The following is a 16,227-nucleotide window of genomic DNA, read 5'->3' as shown; positions in this document are numbered from 1 at the left end:
ACGGGGAATATATTAGTTATGAACTTTTCATGAAAAATATATTTGTTATTTTTGCATGAACTATACTTAATTTAAAATGTAGATGACCATACAAATGTTCTAAAAATAAATTTGGTCGTTAAAATAATCTTAAGTCCCCACGATGACGGCAAATCGTCTCTTCGCCGACGTTTCCGAGGGGACATTTCTTTAGTATTTCCCGCTTAATTCGATGACGCGGCAATAGTACGCGTTGGTGTTTTGAGGTTAGGTCTCTACTATTTAATAGTATAATACAATACAACATCTGAATAAATAGTTCGTAAAAACATTCGTTATTTGCCGTTGGCGAGGGGAACTCTAATTAATGTACGCAAAGAAATGCTTACTTGAATTCAGTTCTAGAAGCACAGTTGTATAATATTTCGTGAACAAATATCACTGCAACAACCAACTGATAGTTTCTGTTCACCACACACACGACAAGGGATGCGGGAACCGAATTAGCGATGTTTAGCGGGAATCTTAAAACACGTTGCATGTTTAGAAAGCGGTCTAGGGACATGAATAAAACACAAAATATCTCTTACTATAAAGGCGAATTAATTTTTTTTTTGCAGTACATTTAAAAGATCATTATTGAAGGAATACTTAGTCTTTTTCTTAAGCTCAAGGAATGAACATGTTCTGAATATTTTGTATTCACAATCCCATGTTAGCTGTTATGGACAGTCAGCGAGGGGACAAAATGGGATTTATTGGAATTATTGAAAATAGTCTAATTATGATTTTATATTCTAAATTGTTTTATGGTACTAATTAATATAGCTTTGTAAATTTTTAGCCTAGTTTATCTTTGTTTCTTACTTAAATTAAATGTTATTAGCCTGGGAATGATATTAGTTCTCAATTTGAAAATGACCCTAACTGATTTTTGTTTCAAATGATTGATAATAAATCATTACCATCTAGCTAAAAAATTAATAATATCTGAAGAAAATATTACTATACCCCCTGTTATGTTAACACAGGAAGAATATTGTTGAGGTTACCTGAAAGATTAGAGAAGGGAATGGGCAAAGCTCTTGACTTTTATTATAAACTAACAGGATGTGTCCGGAGACCTCTTAATATGCCTTAACAACTCTAATTGTATAAATCTCAATGTATACCACTTGGTACCATTCTCTGCTCTGATTCCTACTACAAGTATGTTTGTAGACCAGACAGTTTAATGACTGTTATAATAAATGGAAAGGAAAGGGTTGTCAACTCAACATAAAAATTGTCTTTTAGTAATTACTTGCAGTAAAAGTATTATTTGATCATTTAAATCCGTCAATAAAGTAACCACCTCCTTTGACAATCAGTTTTATAAACTATTGTTATCAATCATCAATTTGTCTGATTCACTAGATAAGTACTTCAATTATACAAGGAAACAGTATGAAATTTGTGATCACACGGATATTTTATTTTGTAAATAAAAATTTGAACGTCATGTTTCAGGTAAAAGCAAAGAGGCTGAAATAAAAAGGATCAACAAAGAGTTAGCGAATATTCGCAGCAAGTTCAAAGGTGACAAAACACTCGATGGCTATCAGAAGAAGAAATATGTTTGTAAATTACTGTTCATATTTTTGCTGGGCCATGACATCGACTTTGGCCACATGGAAGCTGTCAATCTACTATCATCTAATAAGTACTCCGAAAAGCAAATCGTGAGTATGGATTTTTTGAGCTAATTGATATATTTAGTTTTTTAGCTTATATATGTTGGCTTGTAGATTTGTAAATACATAATCCACTACTTGAGAAGCAAGATTTTAGATTGACCCAAATTAAATAAGATCAACAGGAATAAATTAGATTTGCTTCTGACATCTAGCACTTGCTCTGCCAAATCATCTTTTATTTATAGTTACAATATTGTGAATAAATTCTTATGCCATAAAAGAAGGATTTTGCAAAAGCTGGTGATAAAAGTGTTTTATATTTTAAATACATTTTTAAACTATACTAACATAATTACATCATAAACAAAAGGATTGTTTTCAGGAATAAACTTTCCAGTGACCTGCTCCCCTCCCCTTGAGTATGCATTGGCAGTGTCTTTTAACTTCCTGTCATTTTCAATCTGTTGTGACACAAAAACAAAATCACTTTTCATTGGAGGAAGTAGGTGATATAAAATAGCGTTTTGGGGTGAACAAGAAGCATCTTCTGCCCACTAACTTTTTTATAACTCTTTCAATAATATGCGGTCTAGTATCATGCTCAAGAACTCAACATCCTTAGCCTTTAGATCAGTGTAACACCCATCTAATGCCTCTTTCTATAAATCCAATAAAGTACATCTTTTCTATCCTAAAAACTTATTATTTTTATGCAGAATTGTGGCTGTTTGTCTAATCTTCCTGAAACACATGTCAACATTTTCTTTAGTAAAGTTCTCTCTGTATGCTATAAAATGTTCATTGTGAATGTCTACAGCTTTTTTATTACTTCTTATTGAAAATGGATTACAATACTTAACACACGATCAGCAGGATCCCTGAGAGTAGTGACCATTTTAGTGTATACAAAACCAGTTCATTTATCTTAAACAGTAGACTTTCCAAGCATGACGAAGTCACTCTGCAATCCCCACTCCTCCATATAACAGAATTAATATTTATGTAGAAGGAGAACTGATATTGGTTGCAGTATAATTATTGAAGAGCAATGGGAGGTTGTAATCTTATTCCTTATTCCATACATATTTTGATATATTGTAAGTATTAACCCCCAAAGCGCAGTATATTTTTGTACCATTGGAATCACTCTAGTCATGGTAGGTAGAAAAAATATCTGTATTGTCTTATTTTAGTTTATTGTATACAATATAATAATTAAACAAAAGTTACAATATACAGAAATGGATAAATTTATTTGTTTCATGACCTTTGGGAAGCAACCTGATTGTGTTGTGTTGAAAATAAATCAATAATCAATGTTAATTTCTACATGTCTTTTCCTCTGGCTATGTGCAGCATGGTATGCAGCACATATGTGTATTGCAACCCCGTCAATACCAGCTGAACTATTTTCTCAAAAGATACTTTTTGTTTACTATGTAATTTTCTAAGAGGAATAGATTACATTTTGGAAAAACTATGAAACTTAGTGGTGGTGAATTGAAGCTGTTATGAAAAGGAATTATAAAATGTTGTTACTCATTTTTAATACTATTCCTTTGTTTCAGGGATACTTGTTTATTTCTGTGTTGGTTAATACCAACAGTGATCTCATCAAATTGATTATCCAGAGTATCAAAAATGATCTTACTTCCAGGTAAGAAGTTTATTGTATACAGAATAAGTTTTATGTCCTACATTAAATTTATACGACTATGTATTCATTGTCTAATATCGTAAATATAAAACGAGATGCACCAATAAAGGTTGATAATTTAAACAAACAATGATATAATTTTTTTAATGACTTATTGGTCCGTTTGTTATGTAATGAACTTAAATAAATGTTGAAATCATTATTTCTTACATTATTTATTTAGAACACAAACTGTGTATATTATATGCATATAGTGAGGATAGATGAACCAAGTACAGGACTATAATAAAATAAGTCAAATTGAGAAGTAATAGGAACACCTTTTATAAACATAAGCTAAAATTAACACAATTAAGCGGTTTACACAATTAGCTCAGCATAGTTATAGGAGCCTAATATATCGTTTCTCTATTCCATAATCTTAACAAAATGAAATTATAATTTTTGATTCAATAGTTTTTATAAGTTGATAAAAAAACTAAGTTTATGTGATTTTATTTTAAATCCTGTTAAGTTTGTAATCGAATTTACTTTAAGTAGAGAAAGATAAAACTTTCAAAAGAACTGAAAAACTTGTTTTTAAAGTACAACTTAGTTTTTGGAAATTTATCTTAACGGTTTTTCTAATAAAACACTTTTATGTATGTACATACCTTTATGCTTATCTATAGGCTTTTGTAAACAATGCCTTTTAATGCATGGAATAATTTTGTTCACTTATGTCAGTTAAATAGCTCCGGGAATTTTAATCTCGCAGTTGCGGAGACTAATATTTTGGATCGTATTCTTTTGTAATTTGCAGCTTCCTATTTTTCATCCTATAGTGAATTGCTCTGACTTAAGACAGTTATAAACTTTCAATAATATAAGTTTCTGCAGTCGTCATTGATTTTCAGTAAAAATTCATGACCCCTGAACTCTATCAATACTACATTATGGTACTATACCTTGTCAAACAGTTCCTAAATCCTGTAGATGTGCAGTACTTGTTATAGAACTACTGTTTCATCATCAGGTGGTTAAAAACAAAAAAGTGTAAAGTGCTCCATATGGAGTTGTCAAAATTTAAAATAACTCTCAACAACAACAAAATTAATAAGTACAAATGCCGTAAAAATGTTGCGACTCAACAGTCGCCCTGCTGTCTGCACAGTCAGGACCGTAGTGATGTATCATCAGTCCGTGGATATTATATTTTATCTATTTTTAAAATGTTCTAATTGTATAACAACTGGATCAAATTATTTTGTAATTAATTTGTAACGTCTCATTGTTTAATTTTTGTACAGCTTCAGTATTCTGACTGTATTCAACTCAGCTGAGTTGACATACATAATTCGAGTTATTTAGGCATCAATATGCGGCTTACGACTTCAATAGGTAGATAACAACTGGATCAAATTATTTTGTAATTAATTTGTAACGTCTCATTGTTTAATTTTTGTACAGCTTCAGTATTCTGACTGTATTCAACTCAGCTGAGTTGACATACATAATTCGAGTTATTTAGGCATCAATATGCGGCTTACGACTTCAATAGGTAGATAACAACTGGATCAAATTATTTTGTAATTAATTTGTAACGTCTCATTGTTTAATTTTTGTACAGCTTCAGTATTCTGACTGTATTCAACTCAGCTGAGTTGACATACATAATTCGAGTTATTTAGGCATCAATATGCGGCTTACGACTTCAATAGGTAGATAACAACTGGATCAAATTATTTTGTAATTAATTTGTAACGTCTCATTGTTTAATTTTTGTACAGCTTCAGTATTCTGACTGTATTCAACTCAGCTGAGTTGACATACATAATTCGAGTTATTTAGGCATCAATATGCGGCTTACGACTTCAATAGGTAGATAACAACTGGATCAAATTATTTTGTAATTAATTTGTAACGTCTCATTGTTTAATTTTTGTACAGCTTCAGTATTCTGACTGTATTCAACTCAGCTGAGTTGACATACATAATTCGAGTTATTTAGGCATCAATATGCGGCTTACGACTTCAATAGGTAGATAACAACTGGATCAAATTATTTTGTAATTAATTTGTAACGTCTCATTGTTTAATTTTTGTACAGCTTCAGTATTCTGACTGTATTCAACTCAGCTGAGTTGACATACATAATTCGAGTTATTTAGGCATCAATATGCGGCTTACGACTTCAATAGGTAGATAACAACTGGATCAAATTATTTTGTAATTAATTTGTAACGTCTCATTGTTTAATTTTTGTACAGCTTCAGTATTCTGACTGTATTCAACTCAGCTGAGTTGACATACATAATTCGAGTTATTTAGGCATCAATATGCGGCTTACGACTTCAATAGGTAGATAACAACTGGATCAAATTATTTTGTAATTAATTTGTAACGTCTCATTGTTTAATTTTTGTACAGCTTCAGTATTCTGACTGTATTCAACTCAGCTGAGTTGACATACATAATTCGAGTTATTTAGGCATCAATATGCGGCTTACGACTTCAATAGGTAGATAACAACTGGATCAAATTATTTTGTAATTAATTTGTAACGTCTCATTGTTTAATTTTTGTACAGCTTCAGTATTCTGACTGTATTCAACTCAGCTGAGTTGACATACATAATTCGAGTTATTTAGGCATCAATATGCGGCTTACGACTTCAATAGGTAGAGTTTTTAAAGTATTTTTCATTTAATTTTTTTGTTTTGAAATTCTTGAATCAAAGAAATAACTGTTTTTGTTTTTTTTAGGAATCCAATACATGTGAACCTTGCTATGCAGTGCATTGCAAATATAGGCAGTAAAGAGATGGCTGAAGCTTTTGGATATGAAATCCCCAAACTTCTAGTATCAGGGTATGTAGTGATATGTTTTATTATTTAATCTAATGTTATATCGTTTTATCTTTTGTATTGATCACTCTTGTTGTTTTATTCAGAATAATTTACTATTAACAGTGTTTTGAAATGAGTTAGAATCTTATCTACATTTTTTGTCGGCTTTATCGGGCCATATGCTTTGAACTAAGATTGTGTTAGAGTTCCTGATTATGTCATTGACATTCAGCAGTTATGTAAGTCTTGTCTTATCAAAAGATGCTCAATGAATTCCTTTATAATGGGAAAGAATAGTTTTATTTCTTGATTTCAGATGAACAGGCACGTTATATACAGTAACAGATTGTGTGCTGGCAGGATGTAGTTATCAGCATGTTGAGTGTTGTATTGGTGTACATCTGTTCCCCCAGGGAATTCATTCCTATCAGCAAAAATAATCACTTCCTGGATGTAGAGGGCCAGAACTGTCAAGATACGAAGGTCTTTGAAGCCTTCACGACAGCTGTTGTTCATTGGCCCTAGGCCTTTAAGAGTTCTTATTACTTTCTTCTGGATCGGGAGAAGTTTCTATAGGTTAGTGACTTTAGTGCCTCCCCATATAGCAATACTGTACCTCAGAGATGAAACTCAATAAGGGCATTAGTTGTCTTGGTAGTGATTAAATCACTGATTTGGTGAATCCTTTTGATGACAAAGAGGCTGGTGTTTAATGTCTTGCAAAGGTCATGAACATGCAGAGTCCATGAAAGAGTTTCATCAATATATTATAGAAAATTCAGAATATATTACTTACTTTTCTTCTTTTTTAGAATCAGTGTACGTAAAGGTTGTGCACAGAGTAAGACAATTTTTCAAACAACAAGATTGTGTTAGAACTAAAATGTTTTAGCCAAAAAGACCATATATACATACAAAGTTTAAAACAAAATAAAATTTAATCTTTGTCTTTTAAAATACATAACAATGTGTTTTCAGTTTCCTTATTTTATCTACATTTTACTCTCTTTAAATATTTTTCAACACAAATCACGGCTACGGGGGTTTGAGCTGTAAGCTTGTGATACCCAGTTTCCAATGAGGAAATGTTATTTGTTTACCATTCAATAGGAGTTCTGCTGTTAATTTTGAAGGTTCATGTTTGGTGTGAATGTTGGGTGATCAAGAAGAACAATTCCAGTGCAACAACTATGAATGATGGTGTGTGCAGAGACACAATGGATGTTGTAAAGCAGTCGGCGGCGCTGTGTCTCCTGAGACTGTTCCGCACGTCGCAGGAGATCATTCCTGGGGGAGAGTGGACTTCACGCATTGTACATCTGCTCAACGATCAGCATCTAGGAGTCGTAACGTCCGCCACCTCACTCATTGATGCACTGGTTAAACGCAATCCTGACGAATACAAGGGCTGCATCAGTCTCGCAGTGTCTAGGCTCTCCAGGGTTTGTACTATTACTATGTGTGCTTCACTTAAGGTTGAAGTTAGTTTCTGAATCAGATATCTGAAGTTAACTGAAAGAATATCTTAAAACCAACGTGGAGGATTTCTAGGAAAATCTTAGTTGTGAAACTTCTGTAATACATATTTTATTGTTATTGGTGTGAATCCATTTCTTATAACTGAATTGTGCAGTAATATAGGATTTTTATTGATTTAAAAACTTCCAACAGATAAATTATACTCTAATTATCCTACTACAGAATTAACAAATATCAATATTTGGTACATTTAAAATAAACCAATAGGAAAAGGAGGTAGAAGATTTTATGTAATTATTTATGCAAAAATTAATAATTCATCCCCTACTTTCCAACCCAGATCAACAACATTATACTGGCTGGTGTAGCCTCCTGCCTTTAATAGATACTTCCCTTCCGTAGCACAATCTACTAATATATCATAATTATTGCTCACTATGCAATGATATAATTCAATGGGAATTACATGTTGTAATAGAAAATTTAACAACTATCCATATTTTATTTACAACAATGACATACACATTTCAAAATTTGCTGTTCTCCCAGAAATTGAAACATAAAACAACATTCTATCAGTAATATTGTTGCTATGAGGAGTACATTAGGTTGTAAAATAATTATAAACAGTGAATTTAATTGTATGCATATCAAAGAATAAGAATTTTCAAACAAGCATTTTTAGTTTGGTTGCAATAGACCAACGGTACAATGTTCAATTTATCAGTAGTTAAGTTACTAATTTGGTTAAAAATATTAATCACCTTTTACAACACTATACTTCAGTTAGACACTAATGTACTGTGGTGTTTAGATTGTGACTGCCAGCTACACAGATCTCCAAGACTACACATATTATTTTGTTCCTGCACCCTGGCTTTCAGTTAAATTGCTGAGGCTTCTACAAAATTATACTCCTCCTGGTAAGTGTTGCTATTTCCACTAAGGTTAATTTAAATATTAAATAAGAAATGTGGGATTATTGTACAAGCAAAGGGACCAGTCTTGGTCGCTAAGTTCAGTAAATGTATGTTTTGGTTCTAATTAAACATTTTCCACACAATAGCGCTTCCAGAATTTAATACCTTGGAAATTCTAACTTCTAATGAGTTCTTATAAATTTAATAAATTCTTCTGCCATTGACTCTGAATACAGAAAGAGAGATATTACATTATCCAAACTGGGACTTTATTAGTCAAACACTCGTCGTTGTGTTTTGCGTCTGATAATTCTGTTGAACTTAGATTCAAGATTCTTTATTTGTCTTTAAACATGAAAATGCAATTGACATCGTCAGAAAATTCGTAATATTCATATAACTAGCCAATACCAAATTCCTTAATTTCTTGTATACAAAATTGTTCAATAAGCCTATAATAAAATAAATAAATAATTAAAACCTAATGTACAACTACAATAAATAAGTTCATTTAGTAATAGTAAGTAGCAAATAGTATGTATAGCATGACATAAATTTATTGTGAAGTTGTATTTCAGATGATCCTGGAGTGAGGGGACGACTCAACGAATGTCTAGAAACTATACTGAACAAAGCCCAGGAGCCACCAAAGTCAAAGAAAGTCCAACATTCCAATGCTAAAAATGCTGTGTTATTTGAGGCCATAAGTCTGATTATCCACAATGACAGGTAAAGGCTTTATTTGTGTCTGTTTTGTTAATATCAATCATTGTATTTATTCATCTTAAGCTCATGGAGTAATAAACTGTCCTGTGCAATAAAAACAGTCTTATGTTCCCTGCTTTATCTTTAAAGTATAAAGAATTGAAGGAGGATGCACTTAAAGATTCGGCAGCCAATATGCCTTGCCATTTTTGGCCATCACTATACTATCCAGACGATTTCCAATCACTTAAGGACAGTGGAGGGACAGTTACTGACCGCCAGAATTATCCGTGTCTACGGTGGCCTTATGGATGTTTCAAATAATATTGCTATGTAAGGTTTACACCTATTCTTTGATCTTCATTATCTAGTATATAATATGAATATTTTAAAATCAAACCTAGAACAAGTAATTAAAATTCTGTTTTTGAAAGCCACATCATTTGCAGTCCTTTGTTAACAAATTTGGGATCCATAAAATCTAACTTACTTATTTTTTTATATATTATTTTACTGAGCAAAATTATGTATAGTAAATTTACTGTACACACCACAACTATTTATGTATAACTTTTAAAATATTGTACATTTAATTTCTTAATTTGTTATGTACCTGCATTTAGGAAAATAAACTAGGAACTGTAAGTGTGAAACATTGTTTTATAGACAGTTTAAATAGAATGCTGACCATACAAGGTAGGAGGGTAGGTCAGTTTTGACAGATTGTTCTAATGTAAGGTTTTGTTATCTTATTATCAAGTACTAAATTTTCAAATTGATTGAACCACTTTAGAAGTTTTTCTGTCACTAGATGGAATATAGTTTAGTCTTGAACTGCACTGTAAATGTTTGTTTTCAGTGAACCCAATTTGTTAGTTCGTGCTTGCAACCAGCTCGGTCAGTTCTTATCAAACAGAGAGACCAACCTAAGATACCTGGCACTGGAGTCTATGTGCCTTTTAGCCACCTCTGAATTCTCTCATGATGCTGTAAAGAAACATCAGGAGGTTGTCATTCTCTCCATGAAGGTAAGGTAAAGAATATTGTAAATAAATAGACCAACCATTCCTAAAATTTGTGTAGTTATGCTTTTTTTTTTAGTGAGACAAAACAGCTTCAATTTCTATGAAAACGATGTCAAATCAATTTGATAAATTTTTACAGAGTATTTTCTATTAATGTAAGGTGCTGTTAATATTCAATTCAATTCTTTTTATTGCATAAGGTACACAGAAGTACATCGCAATCGTCAATATAGTATAAATCTAAACTTAAGTATAAAAGTGCTATCAACAAAATCAAATTGAATAGTAGTCAAAAGAAAGAAATAAGCACACAAAAACAATTATTTAAATTAAAATTTAAAAGCCACTGTCAGAGAGGAATTCATATACACTATGAAATTCCTTTAGTATTAAGTATCTCCTCAGGATCTTTTTAAAAATTGTCAGTTCACAAACCTCCTTCAAATTTTGAGAGAGAGCATTATAAAAAATTACACCCGCGTGCATCACTCTAGTCTCGTGCAGGGACAATCGATGTGAGGGAGTACGAAGCAAAGTGCCGTGCCTCATCGGGTAGGCATGAGTGCTTCCCACTGACGGAATCTGACACAGATGCTTCCTCACATACATGACAACTCTAAAAAAGTAAAGGGATGTCATTTTTAGAATGTTGAGATTCCTAAATAAACCATGGCATGAATGAAGATTTGGGACCCTGCATATGACCCGTACAGCTCTCTTTTGGACCAAAAATGCATGTTCTGCAGGAGAGGCTCCACCCCTCTCAATCCCATACGCCAACAACGAAGCGAAACACCCGTGGTAAGCAGTCACCAACCCATCTCTGTCCATAAAAGTACTCGGAGTTCGTTTACCACACAACCCAGATACATGAGTAGACCACTGCAATCTACTATCGATGGTTACACCCAGGAAACACGTAGATTTAGATGGTTCTAATGAAGTTTCATTTATGTTAATCAATAAATCAGAGTGTTGCTTATTTTTTGTTAGAAACGGAATAAATGTGGTTTTCTTTAGCATTCAACATTAGGTTATTTTTTGAGAGCCAACTGTCAATATTTACGAGGGAAGAAGATGCTCGTAGGTCCACGTCACTATTTGAGCCACCGAGAAGAACCGTAGCATCATCCGCGTAGAGTAGCCTACCAAATTGGCGTCCCCCCTGTACACATGAATATCGTTAATGTAGATGATAAAAAGTAATGGGCCTAGAATGGAACCCTGCGGCACCCCATACTTGTTCTCAATCAAACCTGATTTCGAAAACCCAACTTGAACGAACTGCTGCCTGTGAGACAAATACGATTGTAGCCATGAAAGAGCTACGCCTCTAACTCCATAACCTTCCACTTAGAACACAATATGCTATGGTCTACGCGATCGAACGCCTTTGAAAGGTCGCAAAAGATTCCTAAGGCTGCCTGGCGTTTTTCTAGGTGGTCAATAATTTGGTCAACAAGAGAAATCACCGCGTCAGCTGTTGAATGATTCTGTCTAAATCCAAACTGATTTGGGACTAGTACATTGTGGCGCTGTAAAAAGGCAGTCAAACGAGTCTCTCGAGCACCTTAGATAAAGTAGGCAAGAGAGACACTGGTCTATAGTTGTCAGCCCATTCCCGATCACCTTTCTTAAAAACTGGCACAACTTTAGCTATTTTGAAACAATTTGGGAAAACACCACCTGCAATTGATTCATTGAACAAAATACACATTTGATTTAGAAAACAACCATAACATTGCTTCAACAACCAAGCGGACATTTCATCAACCCCCGAAGACTTTTTGTTTTTCATTGATGTGATGCTTTTTTCTATCTCATCCGGTGTGATTGGCGTAAAAAAGAAAGATTGAGGGATTACTCTATATGCTTCTAGTATTTGCATGTTATTAATATGAACATTAATGATGGGCAAATCCAAAATTTACTAATTACGGAATTGATTCTCAATCTTAAAAAATTGATTCCTGATTCTTGAATCATAATAGCTTTTTTTAAAACCTGAGTATGGTTTAAACAAAACAGTCACAAATTCATTTCTGTCATTCTTTAACGTAATGGAGACTGTCTAATGTAATAAAAAGTAATCCAAGAATACCACTCTCTTATAAAGGGATGTGGAGAGGGTTATTAAATAGCTATATTTTAAGAAATATGGGCTTTAGAATATATTATTCTGTTCAGCAAAAAATATGGGTACAAATTAATATCACTTATATACACGTTGAATACGTTATATTTTACACTTAAAATGTTTGAAATATTTCAAACTAACCCAAGTCATGATAAAAAAATATTACAATAAAGACATACAGTGGAGTCCTGCTTATCTAAACCCCACTAATCCAAAAATCCATCTATTTCAAACAGAGTTCAGAAAAAATACTGATATTTAAATTTTTTCATAATCAAAAAGAAGATTGAATCTCCGATTCTAACTTTAAAACAGTAGAAATTAAAATGACGTTTGTGAAAAAAAATGCGTTTTATTGTTGGGTTTTATTTGATTTTTGCCTTTATTTCACCAAGAAACATTCTAAAGTTTGTGTAGAGTGTAAGGAGAGTAAATAGTTTATTTGTAATTGTTGGAGGGTACACAAGGCTTATGTATCCGTTTTTCCTTTGTACATATTCCAATGGAGCATGAATATAATTTTGCCAATGTGTTAATGCAGATTTAAAGTAAATGGATCGATTGTATGTACAGATGGAGAAAGACGTGTCAGTGAGACAACAAGCCGTTGACCTCCTGTATGCCATGTGTGATAAGAGCAATGCTGAGGAGATAGTCCAGGAGATGCTTAACTATCTTGAGACTGCGGACTATTCCATCAGAGAAGAAATGGTTTGTATACTCAAGTTGAATTATAATGATCGTGTAATGTAAATATTTATAGTTTTTTTTTTTAAATACACTTTATCAGGTAGGGGCAGTTAGCGTAATGTTTGGAGTTTATACCAAGATTACCCACAATAAAAAAAAAATTATTACCTACATTAATAATACTGAATTGAAATATGCATTGATGACTCATTGTACTTGTGTGATTCAGGTGCTGAAAGTAGCAATACTAGCTGAGAAGTATGCCACCGACTACACCTGGTATGTGGATGTAATCCTCAATCTGATCCGAATAGCTGGAGACTACGTGTCAGAAGAAGTCTGGTACAGGGTCATACAGATCGTTATCAATAGAGATGATGTCCAGGGTTATGCTGCCAAAACTGTTTTTGAGGTGAGTTAATGTGGTTGTCTGGATTTCCTATTTGGCAATGATACAGTGTAGCTCAATATTTTTAGAAGTGATATAATCTTTTATTATATCAAAATATTGATTGATAATCAAAATATTTGTAGAGGATATTTTTGTGCATGAATACATAAAACTATGTAAGTTTTTTATATTATGTCAGTAAAGTATAAATGTTAAAAATCCATCAGTATATAAAAAGTTGGAACCTTAGCCAAAATCTTCAATTTTGGTTATTTCTAGCTGAGTATATTGGCAAGCACCAAAAGGATTTAAAGTAAGTTTCTTTAATTGAAGTCACAAGAGATATACTTAATGCTATGTAACAAGTATATGTAAAACTTTGTACTTTTTTAGGCTCTCCAAGCTCCTGCTTGTCACGAAAACATGGTGAAGGTGGGTGGCTACATCCTGGGAGAGTTTGGCAATCTGATAGCTGGAGATCAGCGGAGTGCTCCCATAGTACAGTTTCAACTCTTACATTCCAAGGTTAGCTACTTTACACCTCACAGGGGTGACAAACTAATAATTTGTTACTGTCATTCCTTTTGGTTTGTCTAGTACAAAAATATGTGTCAATAATTCGAGAACTAATTTAGTTTTTTTTTAATTAGTTGTTGTAAAGAAATGTTTTGTATAAATTTCAAAATAGACTAACTGAAAGTCTTAAAAAGAGGCTATATACACTTACTAATGCAATGGATGCCTATTTAGAAAAGATATAAATCAATCATTTAACTATAAATCTTTTGATGAGAAAACAAATTTTCAGACAGATATAATATGTTTCTGGTTCATTTTGACTTTTAATATCCTGTACCATTTCGTCATTTCGTAAATTTAATTCATTATGGAAACTGTGCATTGTTTTATATTATAAATTTACAATTATTATGTTTTTAGTAAATAAATGACAATGTCTAATTAACTACAAAATACAAATACAAAGAAAAAAAGTTACAGCTATAAATAAATTCACTTAAAACATTCATGAAATTTATTAAAACAAATTTATTGTTTAGATTGTTTATTCCATACAATTTACCAAATCATTTTAATAGCATCAGTTAAATTATTATTTTTCTTATACGTTAAAAACTTTATTTTTAAGCCTAAACCACAATGATCAGTTAGATTAATATAAAGAAAACATTGCTTTAAAATTGGTTTAGAAACAATCATGTGTATTACAAAAATATGGTCCAAACAAGTTTGTGAATGATTTTTAATTCTTGTTGGCTTATTTATTTACTGTGCATAACAGTGGCTATACAAAAGAGCTAGATAGTTTGTGTGATTGATTTATCCATTAAAATATCAGTATTAATATCGCCAATAATAATTGTATTATTAGCCAAATTAGTCAGATTTCACCTAATCCGTTGTTAAAAATTTATTCTTTTGAAGCTGTGTAATCTTTATAAACAAAGAATAATGGAAGAAATAATTTTCACAGTTTATTTTTATTAATAAAGAATCAGCTGTATTAAAGTCTATTTAAGGGGACTTGGACAAAAAAAAAAATTATTTTTAAACATTTATTTTTTTTATTTTTTTTTATTGTAGTATGACATTTTCGGAATACAATGATATTAATATTATCACTCACAAAAATTTCTAAATGCTTCAAATAAATTTTTGAAGTTGCCTCTGCAACGCCATTGACGGCTGTATCCAGTGTTGAGCTTTCTTATAGTGCTGATTTTACTGATTTATTATTTACTTACTCTCTCTTAGGTTTTTGTTCTTCTCTATGACCTTAGCAGTTTTGACAGATGTCCTGCTTGTTTTTGTTATTGACAATTGTTTGTAACCTAGCAACTTTGTTGTTCTGACAATATTTTGTTATTGTTGGAAGTTGACTCAGTGTTTATAGACTTTTATTTCAAAGTGATCTTTGATAATATAATGACTAGACCTATAGGAATCTTTAAAAAAACGTACCAATAAAGGTAATAGTTTTATAAAAGGTTACCTTCAGTTTCACCAGATGAAGACTCAGCAGTTAGGCCTCGGCCTACTACTCCAAAAGTTGTAGTGCCACCCAGTTCTTCTGAGAAGAAATTAGGTAGTAGTGATGACCAAGGAAAGTCGAGTGAAGAAAAGAAGGAGAGCTCTTGGAGAGGAAGAGGAGAATGATGATGAACATTATGTTCCTGGAGGAGGTTTTAGAGCTCAAGTAATTGTGAAAAATATACTTTTTATCTAAATTTTTTTTGTTGTTTGCGTTTTCCCCCCGAAAATTTTGATTTTTTCACACAAATGACCCGTTTTCTCTGAAAGTACTAAAGATAACAAGCTGAAATTTTTACAGGATGTTTAGTACTTATCTATGATGCTACTGATCTACAAAGAAACAATTATAACAAGTATTGACTTATTAGGCCTCATTTTACTGAAAAATAGTCTATATTTCAGGGTTATTTTGAACTCGCTAAATAAAAAAAATCATAACTTGGCCAAACAGAGTTATAAGTTCATAAAAATAGATCAGTAAGCTTTGTATAGGACCACATAGTAAGTGATAAAAATATCAGGTTGGTATCTTTATTACTTTCTAAGATAATGGGACACAAAAAGTACCTAATTTAACACGGGTTTTATATGGAGCGTTCAAGTCCCCTTAATTGAAACATGTTTAAACCCTTTTAAACCCCCGGCCATTAAATCAAGTGATGTGCCAGAAATCCCAAGCCATTTTCAG

At 32.2% G+C, this 16,227-nt stretch overlaps 1 protein-coding gene across 1 annotated transcript in view; it reads left to right on the top strand.

Moving 5' to 3' along the window:
• LOC124357764 (AP-2 complex subunit alpha) overlaps nt 1-16,227 on the top strand; it is an 82,785-nt gene that overhangs the window by 29,663 nt on the left and 36,895 nt on the right. Inside the window, exons 3-12 of the mRNA XM_046809802.1 lie at nt 1,489-1,700; nt 3,224-3,312; nt 6,057-6,161; nt 7,351-7,582; nt 8,434-8,542; nt 9,118-9,268; nt 10,104-10,272; nt 12,980-13,117; nt 13,326-13,508; nt 13,881-14,012. Of these exons, the coding sequence (XP_046665758.1) occupies nt 1,489-1,700; nt 3,224-3,312; nt 6,057-6,161; nt 7,351-7,582; nt 8,434-8,542; nt 9,118-9,268; nt 10,104-10,272; nt 12,980-13,117; nt 13,326-13,508; nt 13,881-14,012 (1,520 nt within the window). The remainder of the gene's footprint in view (nt 1-1,488; nt 1,701-3,223; nt 3,313-6,056; nt 6,162-7,350; nt 7,583-8,433; nt 8,543-9,117; nt 9,269-10,103; nt 10,273-12,979; nt 13,118-13,325; nt 13,509-13,880; nt 14,013-16,227) is intronic.

Source organism: Homalodisca vitripennis, chromosome 3 (genome assembly GCF_021130785.1).
Source record: "Homalodisca vitripennis isolate AUS2020 chromosome 3, UT_GWSS_2.1, whole genome shotgun sequence".
NCBI lineage: Eukaryota > Metazoa > Arthropoda > Insecta > Hemiptera > Cicadellidae > Homalodisca > Homalodisca vitripennis.
The sequence above is the reverse complement of the archived record's forward strand: the minus strand, read 5'-3'. Positions and strand labels throughout refer to the sequence as shown.